The sequence below is a fragment of the Eschrichtius robustus genome, chromosome 11 (assembly GCF_028021215.1).
Source record: "Eschrichtius robustus isolate mEscRob2 chromosome 11, mEscRob2.pri, whole genome shotgun sequence".
Classification (NCBI taxonomy): Eukaryota; Metazoa; Chordata; class Mammalia; order Artiodactyla; family Eschrichtiidae; genus Eschrichtius; species Eschrichtius robustus.
The window spans coordinates 49,603,184-49,617,817 of NC_090834.1; the positions used below are offsets into that span (position 1 = coordinate 49,603,184).

Below are 14,634 nucleotides of genomic sequence, written 5' to 3' on the forward strand. Positions count from 1 at the left end.
AGGGTAATACACACTTAATCCTCAGTACCAATTATTTTATTTACATTGTATGTTAACAGTGTATTTCAAGGTCCCATCCTCCAATTCTTGGTTTGGAGATGCTAATGTAGCCTAAGATTTTTCTAAAACTTACTTCTTTTTAAATTTGGCTTTTTTCCTTAGAACAGTTTGTCCCTAAAATAAAAAACTCACTCCCAAATAATAGAACTAAAGAAACATATGCTTCTCTTACCTTTACTTACTGACAGAAGAAGATTTGGATCTCTTGGATGGAATTTCAGCTCATTGATAGCATTTCCATGGCCAACATAGTGCTATAATAAATTTAAAACATTTCTTCAACTTTCATATAAAAATCAATAAATTCTTTTTCATTACTCTTAGGAGAATGGAAAAATAGTTTCACTTGAAGTAGCGGTTCTCAACCTTGGCTGCATATTAAAAGCACCCAACTTGAAGGAAAAATAAAAGATGTTCAAGTCCCATTTGCAGATATTCTGAGCCACAGCAAGGATTTAAAAGATTATCAGATGATTCTAATGTACCCCCAAGGTTAAAGTGATTTGTGAAATTTCTTTTAGTATCAACTTCCAAGGCTTCACTTTTCAGTTCTTTACAAGGCGCTCTTGACTCTATACCCCCTATTTAGGGGATTTTGGAAAATGAGCTCACTCTTTTCTTATTGTTCATTTAAAGCCTCTCAGACTAAAGCAAGACAAAAGGACAGAAATTATTTTAAAAGAAAATAGTTCAAATGATAAAATTTTCCCACTTATTCCTTAATTTGCATTACCCAAGTGTGACAAAGGTCTCAAAAGACTTGTCTAAATGAAGCAATAGGCAAAGTACAAACCAAATTAGAAATTGCACAGACACTGACTCTGTTTTAAATTCAACATGACAAGCTTTTGCAGGTGTGCATTCAAAAAAAAGCAGATCTGTAATTTAACAAGAAAACCCACCTTTATGCATTGCATTGTTATGGGATTAATTATCCTAATTATGCCTCTAGATCCAGCTACAGCTAGCAGAGGATGGCTTGTATTGCTATCATATGTCCATGCACAAGTGTAAAAGTTCTCATCAGCCTAAGAAATGCCAGTTAAGAAATATAATTTGTTTTTGAAAAGTAAACACATCAATGATCACAATACTATTCACAAAAACCTCCAGAGAACTGCTGAAGCTTTTGACAAAGAAGTTCCCATTTTTCTTTACACTACCAGGTTTAACCAATGGAGATTTTAGGTCTAAAATTTACACCAAATGATCAAACAAATCCAGTCCTTCCACTCAGATTTGATTACTATTTTGCTGTTTGCACAACTATTTACCTCTGTCTTTTGAAAGCAGCCATAGCCAATGTGTAAATGAATGGGCATGGCTGTGTCCCAAATAAAAATTTATTTACAAAAACAGGTGGCCAGCTCTATAGGCTGTAATTTGCTGATCCTGGCTCTATCTCAGTAACTCTACGTGCCTCTAGATAAAGATCAATAACTATTCAGTTTTCCACCTTTTCCTGTGTGAGACCTTCCCAATACGGCTACAGGTCACTTCTTTTCTTATCACCTAAGGGAAGACTAAATTCCTGCTTTTTCTTATTTGCTAGCTTTTTCAAATGGATCTGGAAGAAGTCTTATCACCAAACTTTGACTGTTGTACCCTTTGGCTTTTTAAAGCTTTTTCTTTATAAACCCATGTTTTACAGTATTTCCTAAACAAATTGCACATGTTTATTTTTTCCCTGTAGGCTTTGATGACCAAATACTCGGTATGACTGCCAGGCACAGCTTCTGATTAACCCAAGTTCACCAATATAACTGCCCTGAAATGATAAAATTCCAAGCAAGGTCAAAGAAACAGGAAGTTACTGCTATCATTTTCTATTACAGGATTTCCAATGCTCATCTCCAGACACGCACACTGTCCTCCTTCATATCCACCCTACAATGGCTTTCTAGGAATCAGGAAAACTAGATACTAGGAATCTTTTGGGTGACAGTGAAGGAATAGCAATGGTTAAAGTTAAGAAAGGACAATGTAACTTTAGAGAACTAATTTACAAAAGTTTTGGGGTACTTATTGAAAGTCAATTTCTTTAGCCAACAATATTGAAAACCCAGGAAAGGATACATCAGCATCCACATAAGATTGCAACAACCGGATTTCTCCTTGTGAGTGACATTCATATAAGGTAACCTAATGAAAACAAAAATACAGTAAATTTTATCTCAAATGTAGAAACACACTCTTCAGCTTTTGAACATATTTTAGTCACAAATGTATCTCAAAGATGCTACAGAAACTACTGCTTTAAAAGAGCTCCTTTAAACTTAAGGAAGCTATTGTAAAGCCTAATGCATCACATAATTTCCAGAATATATTAAATACTACAGTAATAATAATGGCTTCTATTTCCAATGTTTTCAACTTTTATCTCATCCATGTAATTGCACCAACTCTTCCAAGTAAATAAAGTTGAATACCTCACAGTAAAGTATAACTACTCCCTAAAATTGTAGTTTATCTTTTTTTTTTTTTGGCTGCACCACAAGGCTTGCAGGATCCCAGTTCCCTGACCAGGGATTGAACCCAGGCCTATGGCAGGGAGTCCCAACCACTGGACCATCAGGGAATTCCCGTGGTTTATCCTCTTTTAAAGCTTTAAAGTCTTTGGATAGTTTTAGAGCATTATTAATTACATATAAGAAAATCTAGGACTTCCCTGGTGGCGCAGTGGTTAAGAATCCGCCTGCCAATGCAGGGGACACAGGTTCGAGCCCTAGTCCAGGAAGATCCCACATGCCATGGAGCAACAAAGCCTGTGCGCCACAACTACTGAGCCTGTGCTCTAGAGCCCGGAGCCACAAGTACTGAAGCCCGTTTGCTACAACTACTGAAGCCCGTGTGCCTAGAGCCCGCACTCTGCAACAAGAGAAGCCACTGCAATGAGAAGCCCGCACACCGCAACAAAGAGTAGCCCCTGCTCACCACAACTAGAGAAAGCCCACACGCAGCAATGAAGACCCAACGCAGCCAAAAATAAATAAATAAATTAAATTAAAAAAAAAAAAAAGAAAATCTAAAATTTGCCTAATAATTTTCTCATGGACATTGCTCATCAAATATTAACTTTCTGATATACAGTGGCCTTTTCGTCACATATTCTAATAATATATACACTTTATTCAATTATGTACAGTTATCCCTTGGTATCTGCCGGGGATTGCTTCCAGAACTCCCCACAGATACCAAAATCCGAGAATGCTCAAGTTCCTTATATAAAATGGCATAGTGTATGCATATAACTTCACACATCCTCCCATATACTTTAAGTCATCTCTAGACCACTATGACATCGAATACAATGTAAATGCTATATAAATAGTTGCCAGCACAAAGCAAAATCAAGTTCTGCTTTTGGCACTTTCTGGAATTTTCTTTTCTGAATATTTTTGATCCACACTTGGTTGAATCTGCGGATGTGGAACCCACAGATACAGAAGGTTTACTCTATAATACTAAATTTTTTATAAATTTCTTTCCATTCTTCTTACAGCTTAGTCATGTTAGCAATAACTTGTTATTAATCTTAATAAGAGTCTATAAGAACTCTATAAAGATCCTTTAAATCATCTATTATCACCTATTAATAAGATAATTTCTACATTAATATTCTAAAAAAATTCCTTATATGGATGCTAACTAGGTTGGCTTAAAAGATTATTTTGTTTTACTTTTCTTTCTTTTTTTAAAAAAAGAAGTCCAAACAGCAGAGCTTTTTATAATTCAGTAACGTATAATTCAATGTCATTTTAAATGAGAACAGGGATTCTTTTTGTTAGAAAGCCTGGAACATTACAATAAGCATACTGGAGCACAAATTATACTAATTCTAATTATACTAATATGATGGTGAAGTTAGTGAAGTATAATCAGGCTTATAGTGATGTCTTAAAAGTGGATTCAAATGAATTAATGGATTATGTTCCCAATTTTCGGAAAAAATAACCTTAATCTCTTCTTCAAACTACATCAATTTCCCTCTTAATTGTTGTTGTCAAGCTACATATCACAACCTATATTTGGCTAAACACCAAAAAAACCTGTTATCCCAGGTTATCAACTTGAGTATTGAGTTTCAAATTTTCATAACTTCAATGACCAGTAAAAGCAACAGAGCCTTAAATGTAATTAAAACTTCCCTAAAGACTTCCAGGAAATGACTTAAAGCCAAATTTTACTTTTTTTTTTTTTTTTTTTAAAACGCATTGTTTACTTTGTTTATTTATTTATTTATTTTTGGCTGTGTTGGGTCTTCGCCTCTGTGCGAGGGCTTTCTCCAGCTGTGGCAAGTAGGGGCCACTCTTCATCGCGGTGCGCGGGCCTCCCACTGTCGCGGCCTCTCTTGTTGCGGAGCACAGGCTCCAGACGCGCAGGCTCAGCAGTTGTGGCTCACGGGCCCAGCCGCTCCGCGGCATGTGGGACCCTCCCAGACCAGGGCTCGAACCCGTGTGTCCTGCACCGGCAGGCAGATTCTCAACCACTGCGCCACCAGGGAAGCCCCAAATTTTACTTTTTAGAAAACAGGAATAGCAAAGTTCTAGCCCAGAATAGATGCATGTGTGTTTGTATGATCCTCAAACTTTCAGAATAAAAAAGGAAAAAAGCTTGGAAATATGCTGACATTTGAAAAATACTCAGCTGACAACTCCCAAGTTAGTTTTGATTGAGAACAGAATACTAACACTAAAACAGCAAACAAATATAGGAAACGGCGTGCATTAAAAACCATGGTCTTTTATTTCTCTAAAAAGCTTAGCACAATTACTAAAGAAGCATAAAATTTAATTTCACTCAATTAAAATAACTTATGGAACACCTCAGATTCACCTCCTTTCCCTCCCCTCTTGTGCTAAAGGTAAAAAAAGTGACTTTGTTTATTGTCAATCCATACCAATTAGTCAATTTCTTCCATCTTTCTTTTTCCAAATACGCCAATCTATTTCTCTGTTATTTCTCATAACTCTTAGTACAGTACTAATGAATAAGCAGAATGTCAGCTAATACAGTAAAGACTTATCAGGAGGACAATTTTTCCGTAGTGATTTCAGATTAACAGAAAACTCCTGATTCTCCCTGGTAAGCACTAGGGAATCATCCTTTTTCCCATTCATTTAGAAGTGAATGGAAATAAACAAGTCTTTGCAATCCACTTTTTCAGCCCCAGGTTTAACTAAAAAGTTAAATAACCATTTACATCAAAACATGCCCAGCATGGTTTTTTCCATGCATTTTCTCAGTTCAAGATACTCTGGCTTCCTAAAATAAAAACAATTCAAAACAAACGTTTATTGCATATAATTAAAATATTTTCAGTAACTATTACATAAATCCACTGGATTTACGCTTTCCATTTACAGAGAGCAATTAATTATGTTTACTATTTTTAAGAAATCACAGACTTCTTACCCTAAATTGACAAACAACTATTACAGTCACTTCTAAAAAGCAAGGTCAATTTTTTCAGCCACTCAAAACAAAATATTTATGAGTACAAAATGTAAATAGAAACCTGTTTCATGAACAATTGGGAGGATGTATGAAATAAAGATATATTTTCAGTCATGAATATTACTTTTAATTTTGTCAGTTTCTAGAATGCTTCACTTTTACATAAAGGAACAATACTGTCAAACCAGCTATACAAAGTTTACTTCAAAATCATTACACTTCAATGTTGTATTAACACCAGACTCTGATAGGCCAAATGCCAAACAGTCCCCTTAACACTCACTCTGTTGCTTCCTACAGTTGCAAACACTAATGGATCTCCTTCTTTACTGTGCCAGTTAAACTGAACTCCAAACAATGGTTGATTATGATCTTCCTATAAAATAACCAAGAAATAAGAAAAATTAATATATTTTAGAAACCAAAAATGGTACTAAACTGACCATTCCCATTATAACTTTTTTCCAAAACGCAAGCTGCAATTTTATATATCATACATAAACTGACTTTTGACACTTAAAAGGTATCTGTTAGTCCAGTTTTCACATTTTAAAATACTGGTGCATGATAAAGCTTTATAACAATTAAAGATTTAAATCAGAGGTTAGGTAACAAGTACTCATCAATGAAAATACTTTGATAGTTGCCTTCTATATTCTTAAACCCAACTGCACGCTTCTGAATCAAAATAAAATGGATAATTGTGGCAAAGGCATTTAATCCCTTAGGACATAAGGACACAATTTATTTTTCTGAAATAACAAATAACCTAACAGTTAATATAGTTTCTCCAGTACTCATTAAACTTTATTAGGTTTAATTTCCCTCGTACAGTGAAGCATATCAGACTCCATTCAAATCATTGCTTTCTACAGTTCTATAAAAACAACTTTAAATAACCTTGAATTTGGGTCCTAAAAGAAAAACAACCCAAGAAGTTTTATAATGAACAAGAATACTTGAACAGTGGGGGCCAGGGGAGGCAGTGGGCTGTAACATCACAGTTACCAGGAGGCTATAAGGAGATGTACAAAAAACAAGTATTCAGGGTTTTTTTTCATTTTTATTTTACATTGGAGTAGAGTTGATTAACAACGTTGTATTAGTTTCAGGTGCACAGCAAAGTGATTCAGCCATACATATACAGCTTTTTCAAATTCTTTTCCCATTTAGGCCACCACAGAATATTGAGCAGAGTTCCCTGTGCTACAAGTATTCAGTTTTGTTCACAAAGTTATTTTTCAGCCTTAGGATTATACTGGCAATCTCCTGGTGTTTAATAGTAACTTTCATATTCACTTTAAGGCACTGTTTTCACTTTTAAAGTATAACAACATTCATTTCTTATCCTTTAAAAAGCCATAGCTTTAGGCTTTGGAAATATTTAATCAAAATATCCAAATGGCAGTTAAAACCACCTTCCAGATATACTACGTAAAAACAGGTTAATATATCTAAATATTAACATGAAACTACAATGGACACTTTGCTTTAGAAGAAGGAAAAAAAAAAAAAACCACCACCACTGAGATTAATTTTCCTCCTTTTAAGACAGTATAATTTGACACACAGAGCAATGAATTTTGCTACACAGACAGGAAAATAATTTCCATAAAGCCATAGCTTCTTATGCTTTCTGAAGACTTTAAAGTATATTTAGATATTTTAAAAAGAATCTATCTAACATATGTATAAGATAATATAATGCATATTTTTGCTCAGCACAGGAAAAACACCCCCAAATTTAAAAAACAGGAAATGAATACATGTAAAACATTTAAAGTAAATATCAGTAATCCTTTTTAAAAATAAAGACTATTGAGGAAGGCAGTAATATAAATAACTCCAACCTATCATTTTTTCCAAATATTGAATATTCAAAAAAATTTTAAATTTCTACTTTTTCTTTGAAAACAATTACAAATAAAAGAGTTAAATTTTTAAAGACTGCACAAAGTAAGACATCTGTTTCAATTTATGTTAACTCAAAGTTAATGAGTCACATTCAGTTTTTTTCAGTAACAGGTACCAGGAAGTGGTTTATGCTTTTAAGTTTTACCAAAATATGAAGAGTAACATTTCTCAAAATCAATAAAAACAGTAAAGAAAAACCAGATGCAATACTAGGTACTACCCATTTAATGTAAAACAAACAAAAAAAAAGCTAAACAAATGTGGAATGGATTATAATAACTATGCAGTCTGCCCTACAAACAAAACTTCAGATTATTATAATTTTATAATATTTTTAACTTGACAGAGTATCTTGAGCATAAAATGTTTACCACTGAGAAATAACTCTGGAGCCCATCATTCAGCATATAGACTGTGTCTTTCTGTACATACCTTGAGACTATTTACACATTTGAAAGAATATTTGCATTTCTTTGACTTCCATTTTCCCTTCCCCCAACTTTTCCTTCCAGGCGCGTTTGGCGTATTTGTAGGTGTATCAGGGCGTTCAGTGTTTGTACCACTTTCTATACTGACAGCATCATCCTATGAGCAGCAAATCAGAAAAAATTATATGAAACAGCAATACTGTACTTAGGAAATGAGTTCATACTGGGTAGCTACTGACTGGCCTAAAAGAATTAATTAATAAATCCTGCAAGAAATGAAGAAATTTATTCTTGTCTCCAAACAAGAATAAAACACAAACACATTAGGATTTGTGGATATTTGATATTTCAGCAAAAATATAAACAAAAAAAGCTAACCATGATGATGCTAATGGTAAGAATAACACTGCCTTTAAATAACAAGGCACTGGTCTGTGCCAGCCACTTTACTGCATTGCCTCACTTCATCATTACTGCTCTTCATACAAGGTACTGTTAGATAAGGAAGTGTTGCTTAGAGAGCCTAAATGGTGTCTCGCTGGTTAGGGCTGCTGGGATTCAAAACCAAAAGCTATGACTCCTAAATCTGACTGACCTACATGTCTTCATAATTTATTTGACTGCTGCTCAGTTTGGAGCATGAGAGTGGGTGGCCGTTTGAGGCTACAGTGTTAGTGCTTCTTACTTTAGATGAAAATCCTGATTATCATTCAAACTCTGCTTATTTATAACACTTAAACCATTTAGAATTTTTTTAGGTTCTACATGTTATGTGCTATATACAAGTGAAATTTGACTCATAGCTCTAAAATACTCATACAATAGAGCTCCAAAAACTCACTGTAAAGTAAAATCCTTCCAAATGTAGAAATGACTGCAGGAAACCTTGAAAATTCACCTAATTTATACTGTCTCCAGTCCACAAGCTATATTAATGGTCCTCTACTCTGAGAAGAGGATTTCACTACCTCCTTTCATTACACATTCCAAAGTGTTCCTTGGAATAAAGAGATTTATTTAAACCTATATCACCTTAGGGCAGTAGTTACTAAATTCATTCCAGAGGAAGCTTTTTTTCATGGAGTGCCTATTAACATCTATGAGAACACATATTAGGAACCATTGTCTTAGAGGTTATTTTTAAATTACTGCTTCCTAAAGTTGGTTTTATGATATTACAGAACGTTAAAAATTAACTGGAGTATCAAAAAATATATTAAAAATTCATATTAATTCACTTAAAAACTATACGGTATTATACAGTAGTTCTTAGGGGTGGTTTTTCAAAATGAATGGTTCCTACCAAAATGGAACGCTTTTAAAAAAAATACACAAATCATTCTAAAATATACTGGTTATCTAGGGTGAAAAAAGAGAATGAAGTGGATAGATGGCACACAGTAATGCCCAATATCTAGACTGTAATTTAATGTAAATATAATCAGCTTTTATAGATATAGAAATGTAAAACTTTAAGAGTTCAGTTCCTAGGTTGAAATCACTGGGTTTTTTGTTGTTGTTGTTTTAATATTTATTTATTTATTTAGGCTGCCCAGGGTCTTAGTTGTGGCATGCATGTGGGATCTAGTTCCTTGACCAGAAACTGAACTCGGACCCCCGCATTGGGAGTGCAGATTCTTACCCACTGGACCACCGGGGAAGTCCTGAAATCACTGTTAATCTCTATTTCTCCCTACCTTTCAGTTGTATTTACACAGTTAAAACCTAGCGTAGAAAACAATTTTGTGTTTCACTGGAAAACTATGTAACTACTGCACGCTCTTCCATGTTATCAGATTCTAGCCCCCTTCACTGCCTTTGAACAATCTTACATCTCTTACACTGTGCATAATCCAAAGGTAGAGGTACAAAATGTCTTCCCTTTCACTCTGAAGAGAAGTTTTTGTCTCCATTTGCAATTTCATCTCTACATTCCTTTAATCCATATACATTTGTACTGTTTGACTTACACTTGCCCAGTTCCCTCACATGAGTAAAATGTTTCTGAAAATTTATTCTTTTTCTGAAAATTATCTTTCAACACTAGAGAAATGAAATAATAAAATGGTTAGACATTTATTCACTAGCTTCTTCCCAGTCTGGAAAATTCTTCTTTCCATTCTAAAAATCCAACTGCTAATCAAGAAGCCACACAAAACATTGTTAATAATTGGGGCACATTACATGTATGTGTATGTGTGTGTGTGTATGTGTATAAACTTTTAACCACTTAATTTACCCATCTCTTGAAATAGGCAAATCAAGATCAAATGGAAATCAAACAGAGTCAAATGGAAATGAAATACAGTCACAATGCTTTCATTTTATCCTTAAATTCAAACCTTTCCTAAGTATCTAATATGTGTACAAGCTGACTTCCACCTTGGTCCCTCCGCAAAATATAGAATGGTACTATGCAACAGATATGGCACTACCATCTGCATTTGCTCAACAAGGAAACAGGGATAGTAATTTGGCCCTTAATCTTGCCACAGGCTGCTTAAGCAAAAGACATGTCTCCAGATTCAGCCTTCTGATCTCACTACCAGACAACAATTCTTCCATAATCTAACTACTCTGCAGTCACATGAAAAAGTTAATAAAATGGCAGATACATATAAAACAAACTTAAAATAGGTCAGATGTTAACTAGATTTATTGTGCTGATCATTTTGCAATGTATACAAATATCGAACCATTATGTTGTGCATCTGAAATAATATGTTATTGGTCAATTATACCTCAATTGAAAAAAATTTTCATGTCCTTTCAATTCTTTGATTCACTTTAACTGTAGCAAGCGCTCAGACTACCTCCACTCCAACTCAAAAACATCACATTCTTTCCTCCACTTGCTTTTGGCCTTCCTGTCATTATTTGGCTCCCTCAAGAGTAAAACCACTGCCCTTGTTAGCTTTTTCTGAACTCATTTTTATACAGAGTTCTCTACTCGCTTCCCTTAACCTACGTCCTAGATCTGGGTCCCTGGATGCAATTCAGAGGACCTGTGAACTTAAGTGGCAATATAAACAAATACATAAATAAATTTAAAGTTGCATTTTAATATTCACTATCTTTAAGTGAAATCTATTACTTCCTTCTATTATAATGCAGGCAGCATACATGCTAATGTTACTGTAGCTGTGACTTTCTCACCAATGAAATCAGGTATTTTTATATCACATTATAGTTGTTGCAGATCTCAAAAATTGTCTATGCCCATCATTACTATCAGAGTCATTGCTAGACCTAGTTACTTAATGTGCTAATAAAGAAGCACTTCACATTAAAGCACTTTATTAAAACAAATCTTAAATTTGTTTTAAAAAATTCTGTAACTTTTTAATAATTTTATCACTAATTTTGTTTGTAATCTTATATATTGTATTTTATACGTTTGAAACTATTATTCTGAGAAGGTGTCACAGGATTCATTAAGGTGTCCGAGGCACAAAAAAGGTTAAAAGTCCCAGCCAAATGGAGGAACCAAAACAGCAGCTTAGTCCAATCATCTAGTTCTGAATAGCTTTAGTATGCATCAAGGAGTACATTCCTCTTAAGGGTCTGTAAAAAGAATATAACCTTTCAATTTATTTGGTCCCCTGAAATTTTCCTCCGTCTAATAGGTTATTGACATTTTCATTACATTTCTGCCTGATGAATATGTGGAAGGGCCAGAAACATAAGTCTAGACAATGTGATTACAAAAGAAGTAATAGTAATTAACACTTGTATGGTACTTATTAAGGGGCAGGCACTCTTTTCAGCACTTTATCTATATTATCTCATTTAATCCTCACAAACATCCCATGAGGTAAATACCGTTATTATCCCCATTTTTAAGATAAGAATCTAAGGCAACTAGGTCAAGCACCTTGCTCAAGACCAAGCAACCCGTAAGCAGTAGAGGGGGGATTTTAACCTAACAGATCCAGTTTGTGCTCCTCGTCACTAACCTAATCTGCCTAGACAAATTTAAGAAGAGGTGGAAATAAAACAGATACCCAGGGCTGGAATGAAGAGGGTCAAAAATGTTAGATCCCAATATATAATAAGATTGGGAAGCACAAACAGGAAAAAAAAAAACAGATTTAAAGTAACATTCAACACCTAAGCTTTCCAGAAATTTCAAGTCCAAATCCCACAAACTGACAATCTCCCAAATATCTTTCTTCTATCTGCAAAAAGAATTCTTTCCCATCTGTTCAGTGAAAATTCTGGTCTTGACACCATGCCATATACATGCTTCAGTCGGTGATGCAGTGATGTAGTACTTAGGAACTGGGTGTGTAAGATAAAACATTTATTCTTAAAACTAGCTAAACTGAGAAAAAGAAGAACTTACACCACCCTCCTATAACACTTTAAAGGTTTAAAAAAGATAATCAGATGTTGTTACCTCGGAGAGTTCACATTTCAGAGTAATTCGTTGAATGAACTGTGAAGACATTTTGCTGACCTTATTGTATATAAACTTAAAACATGAAACTAAAAATTAATGTCAGTTCGGTCATTACTGGCGTCTCACCTAAAAACACTGGGATCAACTGTTGGGACGGACTAGAGTATTACCAAGATCCATTTAAGAGTTTAAAAAAAAATCTGATTCCAGAACACCTTACACATGCGAAGCCACGAGCCCACACCTAAAGACATCTACCCTGACCACAGTGGCCTAAAATCTTCCAGGTCATCCCCTTTATCTTAGTGAAAACTTACAAAAGAGTAACTGTCCCTTCTCATTCCTTCCTCAGGGGTCGTTTCCCCCTCCAAGTCAGTAGACGACCCTCTCAATTTTCCTCCTCCTGAAGAGAAGCCGACTGTCAGGCACGCCCCTTCTCCGCGGACAAGACAGGAGCGGACACAAAAGCCCCTTTAAAAGAGTCACCGAAATCTCTAACGTCTAAGAGCTACTCTTCCCATCCTGGACAGTCGGTAAGGGTCTAAGAGTGACACGGCCCCTAAATTCTTTTTTAAAAGTCCATTAACACACGCTGGCCCCTCCTTCCAACTGTCTTAGAAAAACCTCTAACTTGCCTTTTAAACTACTGGAATCTCAGATCCGCACTCTCCCAAAATCTGCCTAAAGGCCCAGACACTCCGCATGCACGCAAAAGGATCTCAGAGCCCTCTGACCTCCACCACCAGCTCTCTCTTAAACCACTCTCCTTCGTCAAGTTTCCGCTCGCTCTCGGCCGCAGCTCAAAATCCCCGTAGAGACAAATTCGATGCTCTCCTCCACGCCCGCGTTTTCCTGAGTAGAGGGTGACACCTCTCCCTCCCCCCACAGCCGCCTGCCCGCCCCCGCGCCTACAGTTTAAAAAGAATTTGAAACTTTCACTGCAAAGTCCCGTCCGGACTGCTCAGTGCTGCACTCACATTCTCGTCTCCAGAGAGGTCCGGGTTGCTGTTCTCGTCGCTGCTCAGCTTCTGCTTCTTGGCCGCAGGCATGTCTGTTCCCGCCGGCGCTGTAGACACTTCCCTCTCGGACATATTCCTCCGCCTCCCTCCAGGTTCCTGCCGCCTAGGGCGGGGCCTCCGCCACACCGCCGTCAAGCAAGCCCGTCCGGAGCTTGCCGCAAAGTTGCCACTGCCGCCGCCACCTCCACCACTCCCCCCACTGTCGCAAACCGCGCCCAGCCGCCGAGGCGGGCGTGCGTGCGACCCCGCCACACTGCTGAAAAAGGGGCGCGCGCGCGCGCCCTCCCGCGCGGCTTCCTGGATCCTTCCCTTTCCCCACTCCCGTCTTGCCCTTTTCCCGCCGCCCTCCCGGCAGTTTGCACGGAGAGGTGTGATCCTTGGCTTTCGAGGGCAATATTTCGTACGTCCCCCTTCCCCACGACCGCCTCGAAAAAGGAGAGGCGGAACTCAGAGGGATGCCCCCTCACCCCCTTCCTCCTTCCAAAGACGTTTCAGCCGCAATTGGCCCAATCCTTCGATCCCCGACCCGCTGCAAGGACTCGAAAGTCTGTGGAATGGATTAGCCTATCAATGTCCCAGGAGACGGGGGGCGAGACGAGAAGTCACCTCTTGGTTTAGCGGTATATGCCAAGTGTCCTTAATCTTGAACTCGGAGAATAACGCTTTCACAGTATTCACGGAACTGATCACAATCTAATTTTCGTTTGCGAACAGAAATTTTAAAATTGTAGACTGCTTCTCACTTTCCTCCCCTACCTAGCAAATGGGAGTTACCCGCTAATGGGTGCGCATGCGCTGGGGCGTATTCTCGCGCTTGGTTGTCCGGACCCGCCTCCTCCAAGCCCCTCCTCTTTGAAATCTTGTTTGTGAACCAGGTAGTCTTCCACCGGGTTTCCGTAGTCAGGATGGATTTCTAAACGCTACAAAATCATAATCCCTGAATGCCTCCTAGTTTCTTGATGAATATTTATTCTAGTGAATGTTTATTGCGATGAATGATTATCCTCGTCCAATTGGTACCAATATTGGGTAGGGTTTAGGTAGGAATATACTAAAATTATAATTCTAGACTCCAATGAGTGACATTACAAAGTGCTTCTTTTACCTGTTAAAGGGTTATCAAGGCCCTGAACAACGACAAGGCCTAAAAGTCAATGGTCATCTCCAAGCATGTATGAGACTGTGAGACAAATGACGGACAATATTTTTTGGCACACCAGATACAATAAAATTCTAGGGGAAGGCAACAAAACTGTTATGCTTCACCAAAATGTTTGCTGTGTTACCATATCTGGGCGGTTGACAGGTGCCAAATACATTGGTGAGCCTCGTGGATTTGTTAGATGGGTGATTA

General features: G+C 37.0%; 1 protein-coding gene across 2 annotated transcripts in view; it reads right to left on the minus strand.

The window, feature by feature from the left end:
- Positions 1–13,618, minus strand: part of EED (embryonic ectoderm development) — a 32,939-nt gene extending 19,321 nt beyond the window's left edge. Inside the window, exons 1-6 of one of the 2 annotated variants that reach the window (XM_068554847.1) lie at positions 13,239–13,618; positions 7,864–8,016; positions 5,801–5,893; positions 2,137–2,202; positions 963–1,088; positions 233–314 (exon numbers count right to left, since the gene is read on the minus strand). In XM_068554847.1, coding sequence (XP_068410948.1) covers positions 233–314; positions 963–1,088; positions 2,137–2,202; positions 5,801–5,893; positions 7,864–8,016; positions 13,239–13,352 — 634 coding nt within the window. In that variant the 5' untranslated portion in view covers positions 13,353–13,618. The remainder of the gene's footprint in view (positions 1–232; positions 315–962; positions 1,089–2,136; positions 2,203–5,800; positions 5,894–7,863; positions 8,017–13,238) is intronic. The other variant, XM_068554846.1, reaches the window with a different exon arrangement.
- Positions 13,619–14,634: the final 1,016 nt, after the last annotated feature.